The following is a 26,691-nucleotide window of genomic DNA, read 5'->3' as shown; positions in this document are numbered from 1 at the left end:
GAGTAACGTCTTTTTAGCACCAAAAGATGACACAGTTACACAGAGAAGGATATGAAAGTGACTGTTAGTTCACTGTGTGCACACACACACACACACACACACACACACACGCACACACAGCCTCCTACAGTAAAAAGCAGATTAGAGAGGGAAGCTGTTGTGCCGCCTCCAGTTAAAAACACTACAGTGCTTCTTCTGCACATCAAAAGCAGCGTGGGCATGCTCACACACACACACACACACACACACGAGAAAATGATATATAAATAGTATATTTCTCATAGATAGTGAGTTGGGTCGAGATCTGGTGACTGTGAAGGCCACAGCTTATGATTCACATCATTTACATACTCACTGAACCGTTCAATGAGGCCCTCTGACCTATATAGATGTATATGTGTGTATATGTGTGTGCTTCAGGCCTGACACTTTTTATTTGAAATTCAACCTTCTGCTTGAACACGGGGAAAATTGTAATATTCAGTTCACAATGATCTGTTCAAAATTCACAGTGTACAGTGTTGTGTTCGCTAATGCAAAATAGAGAGAGCTCGTAAGCTGTTCTGAGGAAATAATCACGACTCCAAACAATCTGGTGAAGTAATGTGAGGAGGCATTTTGGATTCGATGCCAAAGATTTGAAAAATCGTGGATAAATGTTGTTTGCTTTTTGCTGATAATGTAAAATCAACAAGTCCTGAAAATACGTTTATTCTCTGATCTGATGCCTTCCAGAATTGTGACAAGTTACTGTTGGAAAATAATTTAGTGTAGGCACGACATAATCTTTATTTGGTTTCGGATAAGATCGTGGGTTTGGGTTAAAATGACTACTTTGTTAAGGTTAGGGGACCTTCATCGTTACGGTTTAAAGCATGGATGGAAACAGGAAATTAACAGTGGTCTGCTTTCGTTGAGCAATCCAGTCACCACAACATCCTTCATACATGGAATATGTTGCTCAGTACTGAAAGAATAGTTCACCCCAGAAAATCTAAATTGTATATAATACGGTCCCAGAAAATGTTTCTATTGAAAGATGTTCAGGGGAAAGGAACGCACGAAAAATGGTAGCATGTCAGTGGACTTCGACAAAGCCCTCAGCTCGTTCTGGACAAGAGTCATAATTCTAATGTCCTATAGATGGCGTTATAACTTGAGCCCTATTCGCACGGGATTAGTATTACCTGGGGACCTCTGGTAATTTGTAATAATTGCGGAGGATGTCTGTGATCTTAATCCCGTGCGAATGCGCCATGTCTGTAATTTGTAAAGTAAAAATTCCACCGCAAATTACCTACTGTATTTCGGCAAACACAGACGTCCCATGATAATACTAGTCCCGTGCGAATCTGCATCTCAGTGATTGGGGGGTATTTTAGTTGTTGTTTTTAATTGCGCGCCTTTTTTCTACCTCTGGAGGCTGCGGTGGGAATTATGAATGACAGTTTTGACAGCATTTTAGGTGCAATTGTAGGAGACGGGCACCGGAGCAGGAGTTCTTTGTGGATATTTTCCCTAACGGTGTGGTTGTGCACCATTTCGTCAGATTGCTTCTGGTAATGTGTCTCACCACACACAGTAATTAAACTCAGCCTCTCCTCGCACGTCCAGTGTCTGTTTTTCTTACCTGTAGCAGCCATTTCGCTTTGCCACGTCTCAGCACATGGATGTGACTCAGCAGCACGCAGCAGCAGCGGATGTCTTTAGCGGAAGTTTTTATGATAAAAAAATGTTAAAGGAAAGCGTTTTCTTCCAGACTAATATGTATGAAAAGATGACACACATATTGCCATGAACCAAACTTGTTCATGGAAAGGTCGGGGTGATACCACACTTGTGATTAGTTCATTGATTTAGTCTCCATCAGTCCCTCATTGTTCCTTTAATCTTTTATCCTGCTGCTGACTGTTTGTTCTTTTTCTCTCCCTCCTCCTCCTCCTCCTCCTCCTACTGATCGTCTCTACTTTTAACCTCCCCGCCTGTTAGTTTCCTCTCTCTCCTTATCCTTCCTCATCTTATCCTTTTCTCTCTTTTCCTCTCCCTTCCCATCCCTTTCCCTTCTTCCTTTTCCTCAGTGCGACATCTCCTTCTGTCCCCCGTCTCTTCCCCTTTGCTCTCCTCTTTTTCTTGTATTTTCCCTTTTATTCTCCTCTCCTCTTCCTTCCTCTCTTCCTCCTTACATGCCCAGCTGTGCGCGTGCACACACACACACACACACACACACACACAGAGCTGTTTCTAGGTCATGAGGGCTTTAAATGAATAATAAACAGCTGTCTGCTTTAAAGAGAATTATTTATAGAGCATCGAACGAGCGACTGAGACTCATATGTGCTCTCGCTCTCTCTCTCTCTCTCATTCTTAAATGCTTTTTTCCCATCCATCCTTTTTACACTCTGTTGTCTTTATCATCTGTAATCCTTTTATGCTCTGTTTGTTTTTCATCTAATCTGCCATTCAATCTTTCCTTTCCTGTCCTGCCTGCAGGACTCTGCTTTTCTACTGGTTTGTTGTAACGTTACTACGACCATAGCTGTCGCTATATCTGTAGTAGTAATAGTAGTAGTAGCTCTGTCCTCAACACAGACCTGGATGTGTCTCATTGTGTGATGCTCAGAGCCCAGTGTCCTCAGGAAATACATTAATTTTGGACAAACATGTCGTGACTCAATCTGCGTCCACGTCTCATTGACCTCATCAGTCACAGCTCAAGTGATGCTCCAATGTGAAATCTGCATATAAACAAGTACGGTCCAAAATGTCCTTTGCAAGCTGACTTTGGGTAGACAAGTATCCCAGCATGCATTTTGCACCAATCAGAGGTGATCATTTTTGCACACAAGCCGTACATTGACACTCTCATGTGTTAGATAACAGCTGTTTATTTAGACATCCAGCAGTTACGAAGCAGCACTATCATTCATTTGAAATTGTGTTTCTCTTAAGTCCAACACTCACTCTCCTTATAGCTCCAGTTTGGCCTCCTCTATCTGGCTCTTAGCTGCTAAATGCTCCACTTTAGTGCTGAGCAGATATTGTACACTGCAGGTTTTTACATCATTTCTTGTTGAAAACAGCTGCCTGTGGCTGAAAATGAGCAGACTGACAGTGGAAAAAGAGGATGGATAAATGGAGCTGATTAGAGAAGATGAGGTTTTGGTGATGAAATTCGCCGGCTGGCACAGAGAAAGAGAGAGAGAGAGAGAGAGAGAGAGAGAGAGAGAGAGAGGCAGAGAGAGAGATTTTTGGAAGCAGCAAGTGACTCGGCAGAAACAGACAGGATGGAGGGAGGGGAGATGAGGTCAGCAGAAAGTCAGACGGTGGCCAGACTAAAGCTTCAGGCTGAAACAGCATGAGATCATCTGGACTGAGCCTGACTGGTAATACCCGCCACACCACACAGAGACACATGGACGTCGACAATGGTGCATACAGCTGTGAAAAATAAAATCCTCTCTTACAAACTACATTTAAAAGCACAAAGCCTCACAAGATCCCAATATCAACCTTAACATGTATCTGTTTAGATTGTATGTTTGAGTTCATACAAGACAGTAAGATTAAAATGAGGAAAGAAACCGTACATTACAATGTTTGTGTCACTGTAAATGTCAGTTCAGTATCCCACAGGCTAATCCTGACTTCTAACTGCAACTTCTCCAGAGGCCCCTGCGTCACGTCTTTAACCAAAAGGAGTCAAAAACAAAAACTCTTATTTTGGGGAATGTTATGTCCGTGCTAATGCAGTGGGGAGCTTCTTCAGGGTATTCTTGTGCTAACTAAAGTTTGCAGATAGAAAATGGTTTGTTAACCCGATGAAGACAAAGTGCACTCACACTCACTCACAAATGACACACAGAAACACTACATCGATATAAATTACTGGCAGCAGCTCAGAGCTTTTGTGCTGATTGAGAGTTTGGTGAAGAGTTTTATATTGCAGGTTTTTTTTAAATCAGTATAATCTTCAATAATCTACAGTGCTCTGCCCCCCAGTTTATAATCTCCTGTTTAAACCCTGATAGATTAAAGGGTAATTTCTCTAACCTCAATCCCTGCATGCCTTCAATATGTAGGAAAATCAATTTTGATCTCCGTCTCATCCTCATGGTTTTCAGTTTCCATAACTTCTCCTGATTTGATGGAGTCAGTCGACATTAGAGTGAAAATCTTGTAGTCATCCAGAGCCAATAAAGCTGGAAGCACTGACGTGTTTAAATCCTCTCCAGCTGACCCAACAGAAAGTCCATCATTTAAACACATGCTGCATGTCAAAATATTGTTTTATACCCATGGAAACATATCTAAAGATACTCCCAGTGTTGGAAGGTTACTAAATGCATTTAGTCAAGTTATGTTCTTAACTGCAGTGTTGAGGTACTTCAGTATATCCATTTTATGCTACATGTAGTGCCACATTTCAGAGGGAAACACTCCTCTATATTTATCTGACAGCTGTAACGTCCCGTTTCTTTTCGGATGTGTTAAAGAAATGGTGCGTTGTTTAGGATTGCACTACCCAAGAGAATTTAAAGCAGCTGCAATTACAGTAGCTTCACCTTCACCAGCACATGATTATGTTATGCATCAGTAATGATGATCCAATGATATATATTGCTAACACACCACTTGTTGTAGTTTTGATACCTTAAGTACATTTTGTGCCTGTGTTTGTAATGGAGTATCTTTATAATGTGGTATTGATTCATTTACTTAGAGTAAATAATCTGAATATTTCTTGGATACTAGCTGACAGTGTGTGTATAAAACGATGCACAAGACAGATTATGGTTATATATATTTTTTTTTAATCAGTGTTGTTATGCCTCTGTGCCGTTTATAGTCGTGGCTAAAGGCATTATGTTTTCAGGTCCGTCTGTCTGCTGAGTTTCTTCAAATTTAGCACAAACATCCAATTTGAGTCAGGGATGAACTGATCAGAATTTGGTGGTCAAAGGTCAAGGTCGCTGTGACCTTGACCGTTGCATTCTTGTGAATGCAGTATGTCAAGAACACCTTGACGCAACTACTTCAGTATTGGCACAAGCGTCCACTTGGACTGAACAGAAGTTGGTGGTTGAAGGTCAAAGGCCAAGGTCACTGTGACCTCACAAAACATGATTGTGGCCATAACTCTGAAATTAATATGCTAATTCTGACAAAATTTTACACAAGTGTCTAATAGGATAAAATTATGAATCTAGAAAACCAGACCTCCGCCAAGTAGGTGATATTCCCTCCCACTCTGCATCAGATTTTGCAGCCTGCATCACAATTAGGTTATTTGCATCACTGTCATTATTAGGTTATATATGCCTTCACCATGGAGACACTGTGGTGTATTTATTTCGTTTTTATTTTGTACCAACACAGAATATAATGTTTTTTTGTATTTTTCACTTTCTTTTTTTCCAACACAGAACATTAATTTCAACTTTAGAATTACAGCAATATTTAGCAAGTAGAACAAGACGTGCTTTCCGGCCACCAGATGGCACTATTTTCACCGTCTTAATAGCTGCTGAGGCTGTCAGACGATAGACTTTTTTATTATTTTATCCACTTTGCTTCAACCGATCACCACCACAATTTTATCATCTGTTCCTTGTCCCATTATCCACCCTTCCTGAAAATGTCATCAAAATCCGTTCATAACTTTTTGAGTTATGTTGCAGACAAACAGACAAACATGACCTCCTTGGCGGAGGTAATGATGACATTTTGTATCTAAAAGGTCAAAGGTCAGCTTACTGTGATGTCATCATGTTCTGCAAAAACACTTTTCTGATAAATATTTAACATTTTAACTCAGGAACAGAAGGGAAGACATTTGTTTAGATACTGAAATGGTGACACTAATCTTGGGTGCACACCTTCAAACTGTGCTGATTGTATAGAAGATGTAAAGATGTGCGTGGAGCATCTATGTGTTTACAACTTGACGAGTCCGTAGAGGCATAAAACCATGAGGTAGTACTTGTAGTTTAAAGATGGAATAGATAAGATAAAACCTAAATAATATAGGATAAAGTATAGCTTAGTGTAAATCCAGCTGAAGCTGACTTAGATAAATGAGAGGTGAGTCTGACAACATGGAGCTCAGTCTGCTGAGTCTGAGATGTCCTTAAATGGCCACTGTACAGATGATAAACCCTTTAGACTGTGGTAACAAACTTTACGTTTTTACCCCACTAGTGGTATAGATGTATGAGTTCTTGTATATAAATGGATGGTATGGCTACAGACTTGTTGTTTTGTTGTAAAGAGTAAATGGATTTTTCAGCGGGGTCATTCCAGGAGGTCAAACAGTTTTAATCTGTAAATGTCAACTATACCGTTATGTCTGTCACCTTCATTTAACCCCAGCCAAAGAGGTCAGGGGTGTATATATGTGTGTGAAAGCATGAGGATGTGTGTGTGCATGCACGTAATTGATTTTATATAATGCACTGAGTGTGCCTGTATATGTACTGTGGATGTGAGTGTAATTGTGTCTGTTGCGTTAGAAAAGAGGACTTCAATGGAGAGGGCAACAGAGGTCGGGCTGAGAGAGAACATTTGTGACAGTGTGTGAGTGTCTGGTCTTTTATATTTGTGCAGGCCAAAGTTTTAAACTGGAAAGTGAGGACATTTTGTCTTGTTTATCCAGTCAGAGTTAGTTTTAGATAAAAGCTGAGGGGACTGTATTATGTCAGTGAATGTCCTCAGTGGTACAAAACTGTGTTTGTTAAGGACGTGTGCGCTTTTCTAATCCATGCAGAGACTGACAAGAGTTCCCACAGTCATTAATCAAACCAAGTAATCTGCTTTACACACACACACACAGGCTTGAGCAGATAAAGCAGCTCTATCAGTCATCCTAAAGAGGTTTGTAACTCTAGTGTCTGGAGTCACTTGTTGTGTCGACCTCCGTCACTTCTCTCAGCCATCTTCATCATGAAGCAGCCGGTTTTTATCTGGTGTTAATCAACTGGTATGTGACTGCAGCAAAGAGAGGGGTATGGTTGTGGCGTGTAGCACTGCAGTGTTAACAGACAGCTAACTGAATCAACAGCAGCCTGAAACACTGTTAGGAAATTCACCACAGAGAGTGGTAATATAGAAGATGGGTTTTTGAAATGGGAAAGCACTTCTGAGCTCTTGTTCTGTAGCACCGAGAGAGATGCACTCCCAAATTTTTGATAACTTCTGCCTCTTGTTCATATACGGCAGTGATTGAGGACACTTACTGTAAGTTGCGTGGGGCAAGTGTCTGCCAAATAAATGTAATGTGTTGTAAAAACAAGGCTAAGTCTACCAACTACAGTCATGCAAGTGGTTCTGTGAGACTATAGGCACAGCTGTGCCTCGAGCTAAATGCTAATATCGGCATGCTAAGACCCCCACAATGACAGTGCTGTAATGCTGATGTTTAGCAGGTAAACAGGTGTGTTTACCATGTTTACCACCTTAGTTGAGCGTGTTAGCATGCTAGCATTAACTAATTAGCATGCTGACTGAACGTGATGTTCACATTGGCTAGTCATCCTGTTTAATTTGTCTTCTGATTAAATCAGAACCGTTGAAACAAGTTGTAGGAAGCCTCTGAAAGTAATTGGTTGCTGGCAGACACACTGTGCTGCAATAAAATGCTTAATCAGCAGTGCCGTGCACTGTAGAGCCGATGCGCTGCTGGTTCTGCCGGCCTGAATAGAATATAATGTCTATAGCCTACTGTTGTGTACAGCCTTATAGACTGAGCTGAGTAGTGATGCGCGGGTCGACCCGTAACCTGCGGGACCCGCAAATGGACCTGCGGGTCAGGCAGCAGTGATCGCCTGTTAAATCGGTCTGTAAATGATATTTTGACATTATTGGCTGTTACTGTCACGGCATCCGAAGGTACTGATGCGTTGAGCAGGTGACAGTCCGCGGTCATTTTCAGAACACACGTGTGTCACGCACTCCAAAAGAAACTTGTTGAAACTTTAAACAATAATTTATTGTACAAAACGAGGGAAACAAACGTTGACAAAAACGGTTCCATAATTCATATTAAATTCAAAAGATAACGAAAAAACAGCTACAAGTGAGAGGGAATAGTGATAAAGTGGTAAAACTTGACACTGATCCACAGCCTCAGACGGATGTGCTCAAGCCTGCCGTGCGCACAAGCTCAGCTGGTAGGCGATACTGTATTTTCACATTTTTAACAATGCAATTTAAAAGTTTGGATTTTTATTGATAACCTACATTTACCGACAACAAAAAGACTACATTTAGCACCAAAAAAATATGTAAAAAAAAAAGAAATAAAAAAAAATAAGTAAATAAAAAAACGAATATCGAATACCAAATTTTCATAACGAATACCTACCCATAGAAACGAATATTCGAATATCCGAATATTTGGATACAGCCCTACAAATGTTAGAATTCAAAAAGGCTAAACACAAAAATTGGAAACTAGTAAACATTTTTAGGCCTAACCACTAAACATTAGCATGTTGGCAGCGTCATTAGCCCGTTTTCCACCAACATTTCTAGGAACTTTTATGACCAGGAATTCGTTTACCCAGGTAAACAAATTCCTGGTTGGTTCTGAACAAATTCTGTGTGGTCTGCGTTTCCACCGCACCTCAAAGTTTCAGATAATTTATTCAAATGAGCGTGATGGCGTAGATGATTCGGTGTGTGCCCTGTATTGGCTCCGCCAGCTTATTGGCTGGTTACATGGTGGTGTAGAGAGTTGGGGCCGTTTGTCTCGGCCAGCAGCTCAGTTTAAAAATATTTTAAGATAAGTGTCAAACTAAGTTAGTCTCCATACAGACAGCTGTCATTTGATTTTATTAGTAACACCATCAGCTGAACTGGCGTGCTGTCCTTGTGTAAGACATAACGTTAGTGTCGGTGGATGAGAGACTGTGGGCGGAGCATATTGAATATCGCTGTCTACATGTTTACATGTTCATGCTGCTGAACACATGTATTGATAAAGTGTTGGCTTCTTACTCTCTAAGGGTTAATGTCACTTACAGTAATGAGTGTAGCTGCCATCAAGTTCGTTTCCACCGCGGCTCGGCTGTTCACCGGTTACCGTGTTGCGTCAGTGTGTGTGTAGTTGTGTGTAGAGGAGATCAGCGCCAACACAAAAGAACCGATACCGTTAGCGCTTATCAATATTATGGTCTTTAATAATTTAGCTCCGGGGCTAATTTAGTACCGGGTGTCGGTACCCATCTTTAATCAAAACACAATCGAAGTGAAGACCTGTAGAAATGAAATAAAGTTTGCAGTGGCTTCCCATACCAGGAAGTGTGGAACGCTGCAAGTGTGTCTTCAACTGAACCGTGTTCTTCGACGAACAGCCCCGCCCTTCAAGAATTCTGGGTAATCTGAAAAGTCCTACCTCACTACTAGGTTTTTCAAAATTCCAGGTAATTGATAAAAGTTCCTGTGATGGAAAAGGGGCTATTGTGAGCATGTTTGTACACTGACTTTAGCATTTAGCTCAAAGCACCATAGGTTTACCAACAGTCTCACGTGGTTGTCGTCTCTTGTTGCTTAAAAATCTGTAAATTAGTTGTTTGACTGATTGTTTACGGCTCACACAAAATCAAATTGTTGAAAATGTGTCTCTTTCTCTTTCTCTTTCTCACAGGGCCTTGTACACATATGAGGATGAAAGCAATGATTTGACAATGGCATCATCAGGAGGTAAGTTTATGCTTTTTTTGTCCACCAGTTTAATCTCTCCCAAACGTGACATCTTGCTGTTCTCATTTATTTTATGTCTTAATGAACATGGCTGCCTAAAAGCATGTTAACATCATGTGTGGAGGTGGCTGTAATTTGCTGCTGCAGACCCGTGGTTGAAGCTCTGATGAGCTCTGCAGGTTCTGCTGTTGCTTTAGGGGAAAAATGATCATGTTCTTTGTCTCCTGATTGTTACCGAGCCATCAGAGAGCTGGATTCATTATTACTACAGTTAATGACGCGCTGCATGATCATTACAGTTTAATGAGATTCCTCTGTATTTGATGCACACACATGCCCTCACATTATGTCTTACTCCTTCCTCCCTTTAATGATATTGTTGCGTCATGTCTGAATTAGCAAATTTACATATGGACAAATCTCTTTTCAACCAAATTCATCTTGTTTATCACATATATAGTTAATGTTGTCACTCAGACTTTAATGACATAATTTCTGTATAAAGATTGCTTTGATGTGGGTGTAAATATCTACTTTGGAGTACACACAGTGGAAGAAAATATAATGAAGATATTTTTCTGAGCAGTGAGAGTGTAAAAATGTAAGTAGGGTTTTTCTAAGGACAATAAACAGATCAATATAACCAATGCGGGTCTGTGTAATTAGCTACATTCACAATAGAGTTAATTATTTATGCATAAACTGGAACTGGAAAATAGGTCGTAAACAACACATTACAGCAACATTTTATTTTACTGCACTTAACCTTACTTCGGGAGAAAAGTGTGGTCGTATTTTCATCAGCCTTCGGAGTTTTCTTGTAACGATCTATTTAATGTTTCTCGGCAAAAAAACACAAGGAGTCTTCTGGATAATTGAGGCTGCAAGACGGCTGCCAAGCTGCAGACCAGTGTTGGGGAACAAGAAACAACAAAACCGGATGTTTTTAGTGAGACATTGTGGCACTTAGAGCGGTGATTGTGTCACCAGAACTGGGTGTTATTAAGCAGGATTTTGCATCATTTCCAGCCTTGACTATGACAGTTAAACTGGGTATTTTAAGCCAAAACAGAATCTTTTCCTTTCCATAACCAAATGGTGTTTGTGCCTAAACATAGCCACACATTATTGTATAAGTTTCAGCATATCCACTGCATAGTAATGTACACATGTGCACACACGTGTACACACGTTCAATGTTTTACCAGCTTTTCAATCTTTTACGTAGGTTTGCCGTTGACGGAACACATGACAGAATCTGAAGCTCTCATGATTGGATATTTCTTAGGAGTTATAGTTAACATCTCTCCTTCAGTTGTAAGGTGGACGTTTTATCCAGCCTTACTGAGAGCCACAGACAGGGTAGGGAAGTCAGTGAGACAGGTACTGGGAGACAAACAAACATATTGTTGGTTTTGGTCTTTTCATGTGCCAGCCTCAGACACGTCCTCAGAGACGTGTCTCTGGGTTTTACTTTGATTTACTTTTGATGAGCACCACGGCTTATTCTGTGAGTCTAATGTAATCATCAACGCGGAAGTTCCTGAATATAAAAACATGAGCGGAATAAACTGGAGCTACTACAGTGAAGTGTCTGCATCACTAATGCTGGAGAGCTGCATGATAAAGAGCCACTTCTGCCAGCAGTGGTCTTAGTTTCCTTCATGTCGGCAGCTTTTCCTGAGAGAGACGTGAATATTTCAGCAGCGACGGAGAGGAAACGCAGTTTGTTCATCTGCACTGTAAACCTCAGAGGAATCTATCTGCCTCCTCAGAGCTGAACCAATAGACCGCAGTCGTGTTTGTGTGTTTGTATGTGTGGTGTTTACAAATGTGTGCACAGACATCTCTGACATCTGAAGCTGCGCTGAGATTCGGAGAACAGGATCATAATCTGAGGCAAAAAACTAGCAGCCTGGAACATGTCGCTGCTGATCTGCAGACAGTGCTGGAGGAAGTATTCAGATCCTTTACTTAAGTAAAAGCTGCAATACAAATATGTAAAAACACTCCATTACAAGTAAAGGTCATGCATACAAAATACGTCTTTAGTAAAAGCTCAAAACAAGAAGATTGTACTTAAATTATCAAAACTAAAAGTATGCCCCCTAATATTATTATATTATTTTTTACAGTGTAAACAACTGTAAGAAGTATTTTAATGTTTAATGTTAATGTTTAAAAAATCTAGTTTAAAGGCCTTCTCTAAGGCATTTCAATCTGTCACAATGTATTGTATTTTATAAACTGAAGTTTTTAATAATTTGCAAAGTAGAAGTTGTACAGTAGTTGACAGTAGCAGTCTGACATCTTTTTTATGCCTGAAAACACAACAAAATATCTCAAATACCTCTCTGAAATTCCAAATAACTGCAAAACTTAAGTCAGTGAATGAAGACATCCTATTGGTGTTTGACGAATAAGCGGTGCTAGAGTTACATGATAAATTTAAATGGCGACAACTCAGAGTCTGATTCACTTCAACTGTTTTTGCAATTCATCCTTGTACTAGGGCTGTGCAAAATGACGATATATATCGTGTGACGAGAGAAAAATGTCTATCATTTCATATTTTGCTCTATTGTTAATATCGTTGTGATGCAAATTACAGTTTTTACGGCAGTATTTTTTGTCATTTGGAGTATAGCCTCAGTGTTGAGCGGAGGTGTGTGGGCATGTTTGTGCTTTAGAACGTAACAACAAAAAATAATGTTTCATTGATCTGATTCACCAGCTTTCTCAATAAACTTTTTATTCATTGGATTAAAACGTGCTATATCGTGACATGTATCGTTATCGGGATATGAAATGTCCTATATCGTGATATGAGATTTTGGTCATATCGTCCAGCCCTACCTTGTACAAAGCATTAATATTCCCTGACTGCATTTATACAGAGGTAGGACCAAGTCATTGTTTGCAAGTCACAAGTTAGTGGCAGGTCTTTGCACTCAAGTCCAGGGTCAAGACTGACAAGTTTGTGTCCTAAACAAGTCAGAATGCACTCTTTACCAAATTTAATGAGTAATAATATATTAAATTTACAAAATCTTGAATGGTCTTCAGGCGGCACGGTGGTGCGGTGGTTAGCACTGTCGCCTCACAGCAACAGGGTTCCTGGTTTGACCCCAGGAGGGAGCCCTTCTGTGTGGAGTTTGCATGTTCTCCCTGTGTCAGCGTGGGTTTCCTCCAGGTGCTCCAGCTTCCTCCCACAGTCCAAAGACATGCAGGTTAATTGGTGACTCTAAATTGTCCGTAGGTGTGAATGTGAGTGTGAATGGTTGTCTGTCTCTATGTGTCAGCCCTGTGATAGTCTGGTGACCTGTCCAGGGTGAACCCTGCCTCTCACCCAGTGTCAGCTGGGATAGGCTTCAAGAGGATAAGCGGTTACGAAGATGGATGGATGTTTTTCATTTGAACTTTTAATCATTAAAAAACAAAGCTGACATTGCACTTTAATGGCACATAGCACTGTTATGCACAACAGAATGAATTTTCCTGTCGTGTTGTAATTAATCATATATTGTTGTATTGTATATAAAATGTCTAAAACTTTTTCTTCCCAAATTTGCAAGACATTTTCTGTAAGACTATTTTTCCTTTAAAGTGATAAAGCAATTTTTCTGTAAACAGGTTCATTTTTGTCTACTCAAATCAGATTCGGTTTAGAAAGTTTCTTTTTTTCAGACAATGAGTTTTTAAGGAGATGTAGTTTACCTTGACATGCTTCGACTGTCACTTCAGTCTTCTTCAGAAGCGTCATCTGACATCATGACGTGTCTTTATCAGCTGGTAGTATCCCGGAGGTGTGACCAGCCTGGCAAATCGGATTGCCAGGCTGGTCACGCCTCCCGCCACCCGGTGTTCTTTGGAGGAGAGTCCCAGGTGTGCGACAGCATGAAAGCCCCCTCATCCCGGTTCATGGTGTCCCCGGCCCGCCTCCTGATCAAAGACCACCGGGCGGCGGGAGGTGTGACCAGCCTGGCAATCCGATTTGCCAGGCTGGTCACGCCTCCGGGATACTACCAGCTGATAAAGACACGTCATGACGCACGTCAGATGACGCTTCTGAAGAAGACTGAAGTGACAGTCGAAACATGTCAAGGTAAACTACATTTCCTTAAAAACTCATTGTCTGAAAAAAAGAAACTTTCTACACTGTTTCTGTATTATGTCTAAATAAAATTAAAACATTAACATTAATCGATTATGGAAATGAAGGGAAATTAATTGATCCATGACACACTTTGGGCTTGGGGGATGGTATCAAGTATTTTAAGATCAAAAGGCTCAAGTTCGAGTGGAGTCGCGAGTCACTGGTGTTGAAAGTCCTGGTCAAGATTCCTGATGTCTGTTTTAAATTTCTCAAGTCTAAAGTCATCAAAACTGTGACTTGAGTCCGACTTGAATCCAAGTCATGTGACTCACGTCCACACCTTTCGCAGGTTTAAAACAGTAGTGCATGCAGTGGGTTGTGTGTCTTGGCAGAGTTGCATTAAATGATCTCTGATTGCTTTGTACTGTATTTTATAAGGTGATTTATTTGTTTGTTAGTTGTTTATCTCTTACCAGCTTCCCCCTGGTAGAGGACAGTGTAACAGAAACATTACAGCGGGTAGTTAATGCAGCCTCTTGTTCTGTGGTGCAGGAGGCGGTCTGGCAGAGATCACACTGACCTTTGACAGTGCCAGGGTGATGTACGGCTTCTGCAGCCTGAAGGACCCCTCTGCCGCTCTGCCACGATACATCCTCATCAACTGGGTGAGTCGCCGGGTCACAGGGGGAATGGGATGTGCATGACGCTATGCTTAACACTCCGGGCAGCACACACACACACACACACACACACACACACACACACACACACACACTGGAATGTCCTTAAAGGTTCAACCATTTATTTAACAAGGACGCAGCATGTCACCGCATGCAGCTCCTGAATCCAGGTTCTGTCTACATCATTACATCATGCACTCACAGAGTTGCAGTCTCAGCAGCTCTGTGATTGGATGATGTTACTTTTCTTGCCTGCCGCAGTGTAAAGCTGCAGATTTATGCTCAGTGCCCACTTTATTAGGTACACCTGTACCGTCTAATGCAATCCAAAATCTTCTTGTTCAGGTTGTGTCACAGAGACACCGTCATAGAGGTTTTAATTCAATTATAAGTTTCAGCACTGAGGTCATAGTTAGTGATGGTGTTGTCCTGGCCTGCATTACAGTCACAGGTGTTTCTAATATTCTGCAACTCCCCCGTGCATGTAAATGGGACAGGACCAGTTGCAGGACAGACAGAGGAAAGATGTAGAGCTGAGTCACGACCACACATGAAACAGAGCCGGAGAAATTTGTCCACCAATTAATTCATGATGAAAAGGAAATGTAACAGGAAGAAATGAATAATTTGTGATGTTGGAGCTCATTTTATCGCAGCAACAGAGTGTGTTAATAGCATTTAAACACAGTCTGAGTTCATCTGAGAGCCTGAAGATGAATGTTTTACTTTCTGAACCTGACAACAGCAGGAGCACCCTGAGTGGGTGCATCTACATAATGAGAGTGCAGAGAGGAAGAGGGAGAGATGTAGAGAGACTGGAGCGAAGACGTGAAAAGGGAAGGAGAGAGGTGGAATTAAAGAAACTGGTCTCTTAGAAATTAATTAATTCACTAATTTGTTTTGCCAATTGAGGGAATCCTTTTTTTTAAGCAATACTATCTTTTTTTACTGCATGACAACCCTGTATCCGGTAAATTATATACTACAAGTGTGCAACAATAAATATATGTTAAAGTGTCTATTTGTACCCAGAAAAGAATCGGCACTCTCACGATGTTTCAAGATCTGAGGCATTTAGGATTAGGGCAAAGAGCTCATGGTTAGAGTGAGTACGAGCCAATCTTTGATATAAAAAAAACAAACAAACAAAAACACAAGATATGAAGACAGAGCCAGTTTTACTTGATGAACAACGTGTTGAAACTGTGGGAAATTTCATATACATTAGCCCTTTCTAAACAGGAATTGTGCAAATTTGCAGGAAAGCCCAATCAGTCTTTTTTCAGCATTGGCAGTATAAAAACAAAATCGGGGAGTGTAGCAAAATGCCGCCTACCTACTTTTGTTTATACAGAATGCGCCTTTTTCGGGGCAATGGGGGGGGCGTGAGCAAGTAACAAAACGTGTAGCTCAGCGTGTGACGTAAACAGTGATGTGAGAGGGAAGCCGCGGCTGGTCAGTCCTTCGGCGATTCTCTCATAAGTCGGCCCGTTCTTCACCGTCCCCGTCATCTGACGGTTAATGGCCTCTTGGTTTGCGAGGACAAGGAGGGCGCGCAATTCCTTGTCTCCCCAGTTGCTCATCTTTACAGTGTGTGTCAGGTTTGTGTTTCCCTCTTGCTACTAGCTGCTCGCTAATTCCTGCTATCAGCTGTTTCCTGTTTATCCACCGCCAGTGGCTCGCACGTGCGGCATCATCAACAGCTCCTCCCACAAGTCATCAACAGCCCCTCTCGTTGCGGAAGGGCGCCTCGTTCTGTTTAAACCAAAAGGGTTCCACCAATATGTCTACCCTACGAGGCGGAAAATTGGGCACCTCGGATCAACTCGCCAATCCGGCTCTGTGTGTCTAAACGCTCGCAGCTTGCCGGCAAAACGGCCAAACATTCGCGGAAAATCTGGCAGTGTAAAAGGAGCTATTGATACGTTTCTGGAATCCCATGAATATACTGAGTGAATTTTCTTAGGAAACACAGTGGCCTCGGTGTAAGTTTAAGTAAGTTATGTAAGATTTTAGAATTAGTGAACAAAACTATGGTTAAGAGTGTTTTAACTTTTCACCTCCCTGCCTGGTATGGTCATCTGAACTGTACATCCAAGAATGAACTCTCTAGAATTGTGACAATGGTAAGTAAAATATTTGGCATGCCACAAAAGCCCTCGACCCAACTCTTGACAGAAAGGACGAGAAAGAAAGCAAAGCCTATCTTGGCAGATAGCTCCATCTTCTCTTTAGCCAGTTTGACCTCTTGAGCTCTGGTAGGGGCTGAAGAGTCTTTCTGGCAACTAAAAGTGTATTTAAGAAGTCCTTCATTCCAAGTGCCATCAGTACCCTGAACTCAACAAATTGACTGATGATTTTTAACCTATAGACAGACAGAGTTGATTTAATGTCTTAAGTGTTTTGTAATAACCGTGTATGCTAGTTTTACTGACTATTTGTCTGCTTTTCACAATGTCGTCTCTTGTGTCTGGCGAGCCAAAGACAAATTTCCACCCCTAGTGGATGATAAATATGTGCTCTATTCTGTATTATCTGAGATTAAAGTGGTAAATTTATGAGAAAAATCTCACAAATGTACTGCCACATGGTCAGGTGACGCAGTATAAAGAGCAACACATGCAGGGAGTAAGATGCGGTGGGTGAATGGGTCAAGCACAGGACTTTCACACAGGAGACTGAGGTGTGAGTGAATGATGGCTTACCATTTTAAGACATAGTTTTGGGATGTATAAAACAGCTGAATGCACATTTTGCACATCAGCTTTAGCAGACCCATTTGTGTTAACGTCAGCCACGTTGACTCTTTATACCTGAGTGTAAAAAGCATTCTTGGCTGCAGACACTTGGTTGCAAATAGCATCTGCCATAAACAAAAGTGCTGTTACCTGAAGGGACTCATCCCAAAGTCATATTTTTCCTCTTACAGTACTTGCTGTGCTGTATATCAATCTAGATTGTTTTGGTATGAGTTGGATATTAAACCACAGTATTTCCCTAACCTCAACAAGTGCTGTGAAGCCTAAACATAACCATAAAATATGTAACCATGAGACCATGACATTGTATGAGTGAATATAGTGAGGGAAATCTCATAAAATCTCTTAACATATAACAGAGAAACATTAACAGTATGAACATTTTTTGTCAGACACATTCATTTAGAACGTTTCATCACTGTGATGATAAAAATGTTATTTGGGTGGAATAATGTTTCTCTCCAAACATATTTGCTGTTGCAAATTAGTCGAATATAAATGGGATTTCTAGGAAACAAAATGACAGGAAGCGAGAGAGAGATCCGGTAATTGCAGTAAATGGAGACTGAGAGACACATTGGGTGTTTAAATGAGCCATCACAATGCAACACAGCAACACTAACAGCAAAAAGAGCACCAGACCGCAGCATATCGGGCCAAACCAAGCAGAAATTAACACAAAAATGCATCAAAAACGAACAGAATTCTACCTAAAAGTCTTAAATACACTACACAAACACTCAGGCTGTCTCTCATGCTTTCTCTTTTTCAATCAGATACACGCAGATGGACACAGATGAAGTGCTTATATTAGTTCAGATGAGATGAGGCCGTGTTTCTTTTCTCTCTGTAATTTATGCTTACTGGCTTTGTATTGTGTTGGTTTGAATAAGCTGTGATTACTGAATGACATCCAGCCTGTTATAATACAAACCGTTTCAATAAGTGAGCATGACCACGGCTGAACAAAAGGTCCCATTTAGAGCAGAACAAGGGGAAACTGTCCTCGTGAATCTGATCACTAAGACTTCATGGCAGCAGATGTGTTCCTCTGCTGCTTTTGACTATGTTTCTGGTGCTGTTGAACTTCTTTTGCATCTTTTTTTGTTTTAATGTCACCATTTCTTCTCTTTTTTTTCCCTGTCTCCCTTCCTCCCTTCCTCCCTCTTCTCTCTCTCTCTGTCTCCCTCTTCCTCTCAGGTCGGGGACGACGTGCCGGATGCCAGGAAGTGTGCCTGTGCCAGCCATGTTGCCACCATCGCAGACTTCTTACAGGTCAGACGTTAAAAAAAAAATTTCTTACAGTTTACATATTAAACATTTATTTTATTTTCTTGTTTGTTTATTTGGATCCTTATTAGCCTCTGCTGTAGCTTCAGAGAACCACATTGACTCATAACTTGGCTCTGGAAAAACATATATATTAGCCTCGCATCACCAGGTTCTTCACATACGGCGAAGAGCCTGGTTTCCATTCACTCTGAATTTTGTCTGGATTCTGGTTCCGGTCTAGAGAGCGGATCCGGAATTCACCAAATTCACCAAAGTAAAAGTGTTCACCAAAGTAAGACTTTAAATTCTGGCGTACCATCAATTTACAATAAAAGAAAAAGGTTAACTTAATGGCTTGGGGCTTTTCTTGTAAATTTTATTCTTTAAATTAAAAAGTTTCACCGTATTTTTATTAGCTTGGTGCTTTTATTTTGAAGGAAAGGCGCGTCCATCGAATTCTGGGTCCTGTCTCTCTCGCCCTGGTTCGGGTTCCTTACCTAAACGGCCCCAGACTACATATAATCTATATATATACAGCATTTATACTGTATATTTAACTAATGTTAGTACACAACAGATTAATAAGAAACTGTGGGGCTGTTGCTCCACCATTAGCTAAGTTGCAGTTTAAGGGCGCATTCACACCAGGATAGTCTGGGGGACTCGAGGTTCGATTGGGTGGAGAATGGCGAAAAATTTCACACCTTCATTTGGTTCGGTTCACTTTCACACTGCACTTTTTAAAGCGGACCAAACCTCCTGGACAACGTCAGGTCGATTGGCCACAAGCAACTGCGATATATGGTCTTGACCATATATCAATAAGCGCCTGCACCTCCTCACTACTCCACGTCTTCCCACAAGACATTTTCCAACTATTTCTTTTTTTACCTCAGCTTCTCCCGGTCCGCGCTGTTGGCTTTGTTTGTTTTTTCTACCCAAAATGCACTGCACTCTACGCCTCTTCCTGTCTTTGGTTCACTTCCTCTCTTTAGTTCGCTGGATTGTCTGTTTGCATTTCCCACTGTAAGCGAACCGCACCAGGGTTCACTTGCAAGTGAACCGAGATCCCCGGTTTTCAAGCGGACCAGGGTTCACTTGTTTGGGCCGCGCCAGAGTTCAAATGAGCATTCACACCACTCCAAAGGAACCGAACTATCTGTGGAAGAGGACCAGGGTTCATTTAAATCAGACCAAATAGCACCAGTGTGAATGCGTCCTAAGACTGACTTAAGCTGTGTTGCTTGGTTTTAAACTACACCTGTGTGTTCGGGCTAAACCTGTCTGCTGAATCCTGTAGAGATCACCTGAATATCTAACTTAACTTAATCCTGCAGAACACCTGATTTAACTGAAGTCTTATATGTCAGTAGAGCAGATTTCTACAGCTCAAATTATTTTATTAACTTCTTTATGGTAAAAATAAAGAATGCGGTTATCAGTGAGGTTGACAGTGTCAAGTACGCAGGAATTATGTTAGACTCACATCTAAGATTTGACAGACAAGTGCATAATATCTGCAAAAAAAGTTAAAGTAAACATTACATAAAGATAAAAACAACGACTGACCAGCTCACTCAGTGTAAAAGGTACAGGCAGGGAGTCCAAAAATGCATCCAAGGCACTCTGACTTTTACACTGAGTGAGCTTTCCAGTCGATGTTTTTATCTTTTGTGACTATTTGCCCCCAAGAGCACCAGATTTTTTACAACTAACGACATGGTGCCGTAACCTACTGCAGCACTCCCTATTCTTTCCCTCATGCATGACGTGATGTTCACACTCCTATTAAACGTCATTATTAACTGGTCAGAAGCCTAACAATCAACTGGAAAACCCATCATGTCACTGTACAACTTGACAGTTGATTATGGAAATGAAACAATGAGGTGGCGCCATTGTCACGTCTTGAAAAAACACAATATGCCTTGTAAGCTTCATAAACTGAGAGCTTATTTTTAATGCCTACATGTAATCACGCTCCTTCTCTGCTCAATGAATTTGCTACAAGACACCAGCACATGGGTAGAGTCAACACACAGGCCTGAAACAATAACTGGCACATTGCAAAACCTCATGTGGACATCCAGTCTTTTTTGGAGCTGTCTACCAACTGAACTGAAATGTTTCCATTCTAGTTATTACAGTAAATCATGGCTAGAGAGAGAAAATTTGTTCTCAGACTTAACACCACAGTAGACACACCTGCATTTTGTGTGAATGTATTTCTGTGTATCTACACAAAAGTCAGCATAAATATGCATAAATATTAAATTGTAATGCTACTGCAATGCCCATAGCAACTAAACTAAACTTGACTGGGTGATACTGTGAGGGGAACACTGGAGCAAGTATCAAGCTCATACTTCCATGTTTGACTTTTAGAAAGAGGGTTACTGTGACCTCATGCTGCTGATCTGATTGTTTCATAATCTGTTTCAGTTTTGTGTCACATACAGAATGTGTGTGTGTGATGTTTTCAATCAACTCTCAGGAAGATGCTACAGCACATTAAACCTGTAGGAGGATAAAGAGAGTTTGTGTGTGTGTGTGTGTGTGTGTGTGTGTGTGTGTGTGTGTGTGTGTGCGTTACAGTGCATGACTAATACCATCTTTTTTTAAAAGTAATCTCCGTGCTGAGAGCTCTGAGCTGAATGACACCCACCGAGTGTGTGTGTGTGTGTGTCCAACACAGCTGTGAATTCACACCTGTACACCTGGCTGAGTGTATTTTTGGATTTGTAGAGGAGTCAAATTCTGTGTGTGTGTGTGTGTGTGTGTGTGTGTGTGTTTCTGTGAGAGTGTGAGTGCGTGTGTGTGTATGTTGAAGTGTCATTGTTCTAAGTAGCACTTCCACTCCCACACAGCCTCGACTTCATCACACCAACGATGCTGTCAATGACCCTTTTTGGGAAAGTACACAAATACACACACACACACACACACACACACTGAGTCCCAAAACTTTTTATTGATACCACTCTATACAACTATATTTCTATATTGCTGTATATTACTGTACAATACACTATACAGAACATTAGATCATATTAAATCTATCACAAATGAAATTTGATGAGATCTGGTTTGACTCTTGCATTGAAAACAAAGGTGTGATTAAATTAAGTGGCCTCATTGCACCATAGTCAGATGCAGTATTAACTGATATTAGTTGACATATGTAGTAGGAATATTGACAAGGAGAAAAAAAAAAGGATGGGGGAAAACACGGATATAATACTTTACAAATCAGAAGTACTTTTAAAACCTTAAAACAGCAAAAACTTGCATTAGAGAGGATAAGTAATATAGTTACAGATTAAACTATCCAACACTATATTAAGTTGATATTATGATATTATCACACTCTGAAAGATATCATTACGCCCAATGAGTTTTACTTTTGATATTGTAAGTACATTTTGCTGATAATACTTTTCTACTTTTACATAATTCCAGTCTTGAAGACTTCTAATGTATTTCAGTCATTATGCTACTTTTACTTGAAGATTAAAAATAAAAATGTGAAAACTACTAATAACAATATTGATAAGAAGAAGAGTCCTGATGTAGATCTCTCTCTCTCTTTCTCTCCAGGGGGTGGAGGTCATTGTCAACGCCAGCAGTCTGGACGACATTGACCCGTCAGCCATCGGGCAGCGGCTGACCAACGGGACTGTGTCAGTTGCGAGTCCGGTCCTGAGCCGCCTGAGAACCCGAGAGGAGGAGCACAAAGATGTGGTACGGAGACAGAGAGAGTAGACGCACACACACTTAGAAAATAAGTGTCTTCTTCTTCTTCTTTGTCATCCTCTTCTTCTTCTTCTTCTTCTTCAAAAAAAGAAGAGTCTGATCATATACTCAGGCTTTTGATTGTTTGGGGCGGCGGCAGTAGCTCAGTCCATAGGGACTTGGCTTGGGAATCGCAGGGACGCCGGTTCAAGTTCCCACTCAGACCAAATATGGAGCGTGGACTGGTAGCTGGATAGGTGCCAGTTCAGTGCCAAAGTGCCCTTGAGCAAGGCACCAAACGCCCCAACCACTCGGGCGCCTGTCATGAGCACCCCCACTGACTCTCCAATTATCTCTCCAATTAATGCAAGTATAGAGGGAATCGCCTTGTTGTTTACAAATACTTCCAGGTAGAAAACCAGCAGAGTTTTTATATATGTATATATATATATATATATATATATATATATATATATATATATATTTTTTTTTTTTTTTTTCACGTCACTATATCACCGTTTAGACTAATCTGATGTTTGTAAAGTCTATAAACACAATGATTGAACAAACATTACTATTTCTGTGTGCACGTTTTGTAACGTAGACTCACGGTGTTCCGGACACTTGGCACAGTAAAAGTCCCATAAGATATCAATGCGCAGATAGATATGCTTGATTGGTGTGTCTATCTCTGGGGGCAGGTCTTACACGCATACCAAAGTTTGATTGACACATTTTGGGCCAATCATTTGGGAGAAATGTTGAAAAAACAGTCAGTAGTGACGGTGACTGCTCACAGTAATCCGGACAGCTGGCAATTTCCACTCACGGTATTCCGGACAGGTCCGGAAAGTGGTGTTAATAACACAGTAATGTTAATATAAGTTAAATTTAATGTTATGGCTTGAAAAGTTAATAACGTTAAGTTACAAATATGTGTAAATAACTTTAAAACAGCCATTTTAAGAGTGAGATGATGTGTGTCTTGCTCGGTCTTGCTGCAGTGATGCGCCGTTGGCGCTCATATTCATGTCAGACAAAGGGCCTCTGTAAATGTGTGTATCCCTTCAAAAGGTCAAAATATTGGTAAAACTAAGTCCTAAATATTCTATGACACCTTAAAGATGTTTATTTCATTTTGCTGATGGGTTATCATGTTTTAAAATGGGTACTTTGCGGACATAAGCCTCTCCCCCCCCGTAGCGTCCTGTCCGAAGACTCTCCCCTCCGGCCATTTCTGAGCGTCATACGTGCATGTTGGAAACTCGCGTTGATTTCTCCCAAACGACAGCCCCCAGAAAGTGGAGATTGGTCAGAATCGAAAGAGGCGGAACCAAAGATGACACAGACATATATATTACTCATGACCTGGAAGAATTTATTCATTTATTTGCGGGTAAAGGTCAAGTGTCCAGAATACCGTGATGTCCGGAATACAGTGAGTCTACGTTAATTAATAACATGGTTATCGTAGATTAGCTGGGCTAATCGTTAGCAAAGACGTTGTTTGCCGTTAGCTGTTAGCCGTTAGCGGTTTCTGTAATAACTCAGTAACTCAATAAACAGTCCGTGAATTTTTTTTTTTTTTCCAGCGGATATCTTAGTTACAACATGATTGAGCTAGCAAAGCAGTTTTGTGTTGCTATGTGTGGTATTTATTCAGTTTTGGGAAATCATGAAAGCATCAGTGACTGCACTAGCAGCACAGCTAACATCAGGACGTCATCTGTTAAAAGCCTCCTGTTGTCGGATACGACATGAAACTACTCCAGTTAGCTCAATCATGTTGTAACTAAGACATCTACTGGAAAAAATATTTATTTCACGGACCGTTTATTGAGTTACTGAGTTATTACAGACACCGCTAATGGCTAACAGCTAACGGCAAACAACGTCTTTGCTAACAGTTAGCCCAGCTAATCTACGATAATCATGTTATTAATTACAAAACATGCACACAGAAATAGTAATGTTTGTTCAATCATTGTGTTCATAGACTTTACAAACATCAGATTAGTCTAAACAGTGATATAGTGACGTGAAAAATGTGAGGTATATACATATAGCTAAACTCTGCTGGTTTTCTACCTGAAAGTATTTGTAAACAACAAGGCGATTCCCTCTATAGGTCCTGTTTCTGCATGTGTGTGTATTTCGGGCCTGTGTGTATATGACAGCGGAGTGAAAAGATTGAATTTCCCTTCAGGGATTAATAAAGTATATAAAATAGAAAATAAGTTTACTATTCTATACAGTAAGAGCAGAATTAATAATGCCTTCGTAGGAAGCTGTAAAAATCTGAAAGAATAGTACACAACTGTTTTGACATTTTCAAAATTTTAATTTACTCCATGCATTTCTTTTTTCTGTCAGTTTCTCTGTCCAGTTTCTTTTTCTCAGCTCTTCGCTGCTGTCTGCTTTATACGCCGTCTGCCCGACAGTAATTTGAAAAAGATGCAGAATTGATTGTGTCTGTATGCTCTCCAAAACTAGAATAACGTTATTATGTACATAAAGGATCAAGGTGAATGCATTATGCATCATTTTCACACAGCATTTAAGGTTGTTTGGTCTAATGAGCAACAGCTGGTGAATAGTTGACAGCACGTAGGAACTTCTAAGCACATAACGTTGTTTCTTCGTTCATTCTGTTGGTCTGTGAAGGTATCGTCAGCTGGAGCAGCTGCAGTGTAACAACTGTCAACACTGTCATTTTTACCACAACTGGCTTTATGATACTTCTTACTTGTAACTTAACTTGTAAGCTGACGTTTTTCCAACTGACTGTGTGGTTTGACAAAAAAGGTTCACTCATTTTCACCAGATGTGTTTTTTTTTTTCATGAAGAATTATGTTTCGTGCTGAGTGCAAACTGTACTTTGCTTAATACCATGCAGACCACCAGTGCAATTTGACAATTGCAGTTTAAAGGGAGATTGTAATTTCGTTAAATCACATGGAAATATATAAATAAACACTTTTACAGATGGTTTTGCCAAAATTTAACCTGACATATTTTGTGTATTTGTTATAACACCTGTCAAATAAAGACACGTGGTCATTAACACTCAAGATCACACACTGTTCTTCTGGCTGCTCTTATGACTCAACCTTTATCTGTCTTTGTCTCACTGCCCTCTCTGTCTCCCTTGATGCAGGGCACAGTGTACGAGAAGACCAATGCAGAGGTGGAGATGAAGAAAATCAATAGAGAGGAGTTCTGGGAGCAGGCCAAGGTAGGTGTGGAAGAGGAGAGAAGGAGGAAGAGGAGGAAAATGGAGGGCAGAAAGGAAAGGAATCAGTTTAATCCTGCATCATTAGTCAAAAAAGCAAAGTTATAGCAATTCTGATTTATTACAATTTTGGTTGCATCTACACATAATATCTAAGTTGTAATAACATCGCCCTCACCACCGCTCTATTCGGAGGTCAAACTAAAACATCAGACGATTTGGGTGATCATTTACAAAAATTAGACCCAAGTTGTGAGCTAATAAATTGGAATGATCCATTAAAGTATCATTTAGATTCATTTTTTAATGGAGACAAATGTTATTACTAGATCATAGTGCAACCGTTTTTAAGAAACCACCGTGGTGGATTGATCAGGGGTTTATTCTCAACAGCCAAGTTTAAAGGAAGTTTTGGAAATATGCTCATTTGCTTTCTTCCACAGACTCAGATGAGAAGACTAATATTACTTATATGTCTGTCCATCCCATTCTCGTAAACACAATGGCCTCTAGTTTCGCAGACCGGGCGGGGCGGAGGCGCAATGCACCTGTGCTTCGCCAACTGGGTGTGGCCAGGCGGGTTTTGCAAGTTTGGCACACTGTGCGCACTGGCGCGGCTACTCCTCTTTCCCACCTCCGTCCCTCCTACGTGCACAAGTCAGAAAGAGGGAGGAGAGAAGGCGTGGAGTGGGTTTTACACAGCCGATTCACATCACACCAATCAAATGAGCCCCTCTCCCCGCCCTTCAATGTGCTGTGCGAAGGCGTAATGAGAGTTTACTCAATTCGCCATGGCAGAAGAGAGCAGCAGCGTCAGACGGCCAAACTTCTCCCAGGAGGAAACTGATGTTTTGGTCCGGGAGGTCCAAGCTTGCAATGTCTGAATATACGGAACTGCAAGCAGATGTCCACAGGTTTCCATTACGCGTGCCAAATGTGCCAGACGGTGCCAATCCCCTTTGATCTGACATCAGATGTGACGGGACAGTCAATATAGAGATACATTTATGTGCTGATTGCAGATAGTTGCATTGAATAGTGTTTTTTTGGGTATTTATTGCATCGTTAATGTGCCTGACATTCTGGAAATCTGCCTGTGAGGTTTTGGTGACGTGTGCGCACTGTCCGCCGGTCAGCCAAACTTCCACTACACCGGCTGCGCTCCGCCTGCGCTGACAGTAAACCTGGTTTCAGCTGGCGAGCTTTTAGCGCACCTTCGG

The 26,691-nt window shown here is 40.9% G+C and overlaps 1 protein-coding gene across 4 annotated transcripts in view; it reads left to right on the top strand.

Moving 5' to 3' along the window:
• dbn1 (drebrin 1) overlaps window positions 1-26,691 on the top strand; it is a 176,234-nt gene that overhangs the window by 125,883 nt on the left and 23,660 nt on the right. For all 4 annotated transcript variants that reach the window (XM_033634148.2, XM_033634140.2, XM_033634164.2 and 1 more), the window contains exons 2-6: window positions 9,644-9,699; window positions 14,348-14,460; window positions 18,435-18,509; window positions 22,104-22,247; window positions 25,397-25,474. In XM_033634148.2, coding sequence (XP_033490039.1) covers window positions 9,644-9,699; window positions 14,348-14,460; window positions 18,435-18,509; window positions 22,104-22,247; window positions 25,397-25,474 — 466 coding nt within the window. The remainder of the gene's footprint in view (window positions 1-9,643; window positions 9,700-14,347; window positions 14,461-18,434; window positions 18,510-22,103; window positions 22,248-25,396; window positions 25,475-26,691) is intronic.

The sequence above is a fragment of the Epinephelus lanceolatus genome, chromosome 11, assembly GCF_041903045.1.
Source record: "Epinephelus lanceolatus isolate andai-2023 chromosome 11, ASM4190304v1, whole genome shotgun sequence".
NCBI classification, from domain to species: Eukaryota; Metazoa; Chordata; class Actinopteri; order Perciformes; family Serranidae; genus Epinephelus; species Epinephelus lanceolatus.
This window is presented reverse-complemented; position numbering and strand designations above follow the sequence as displayed.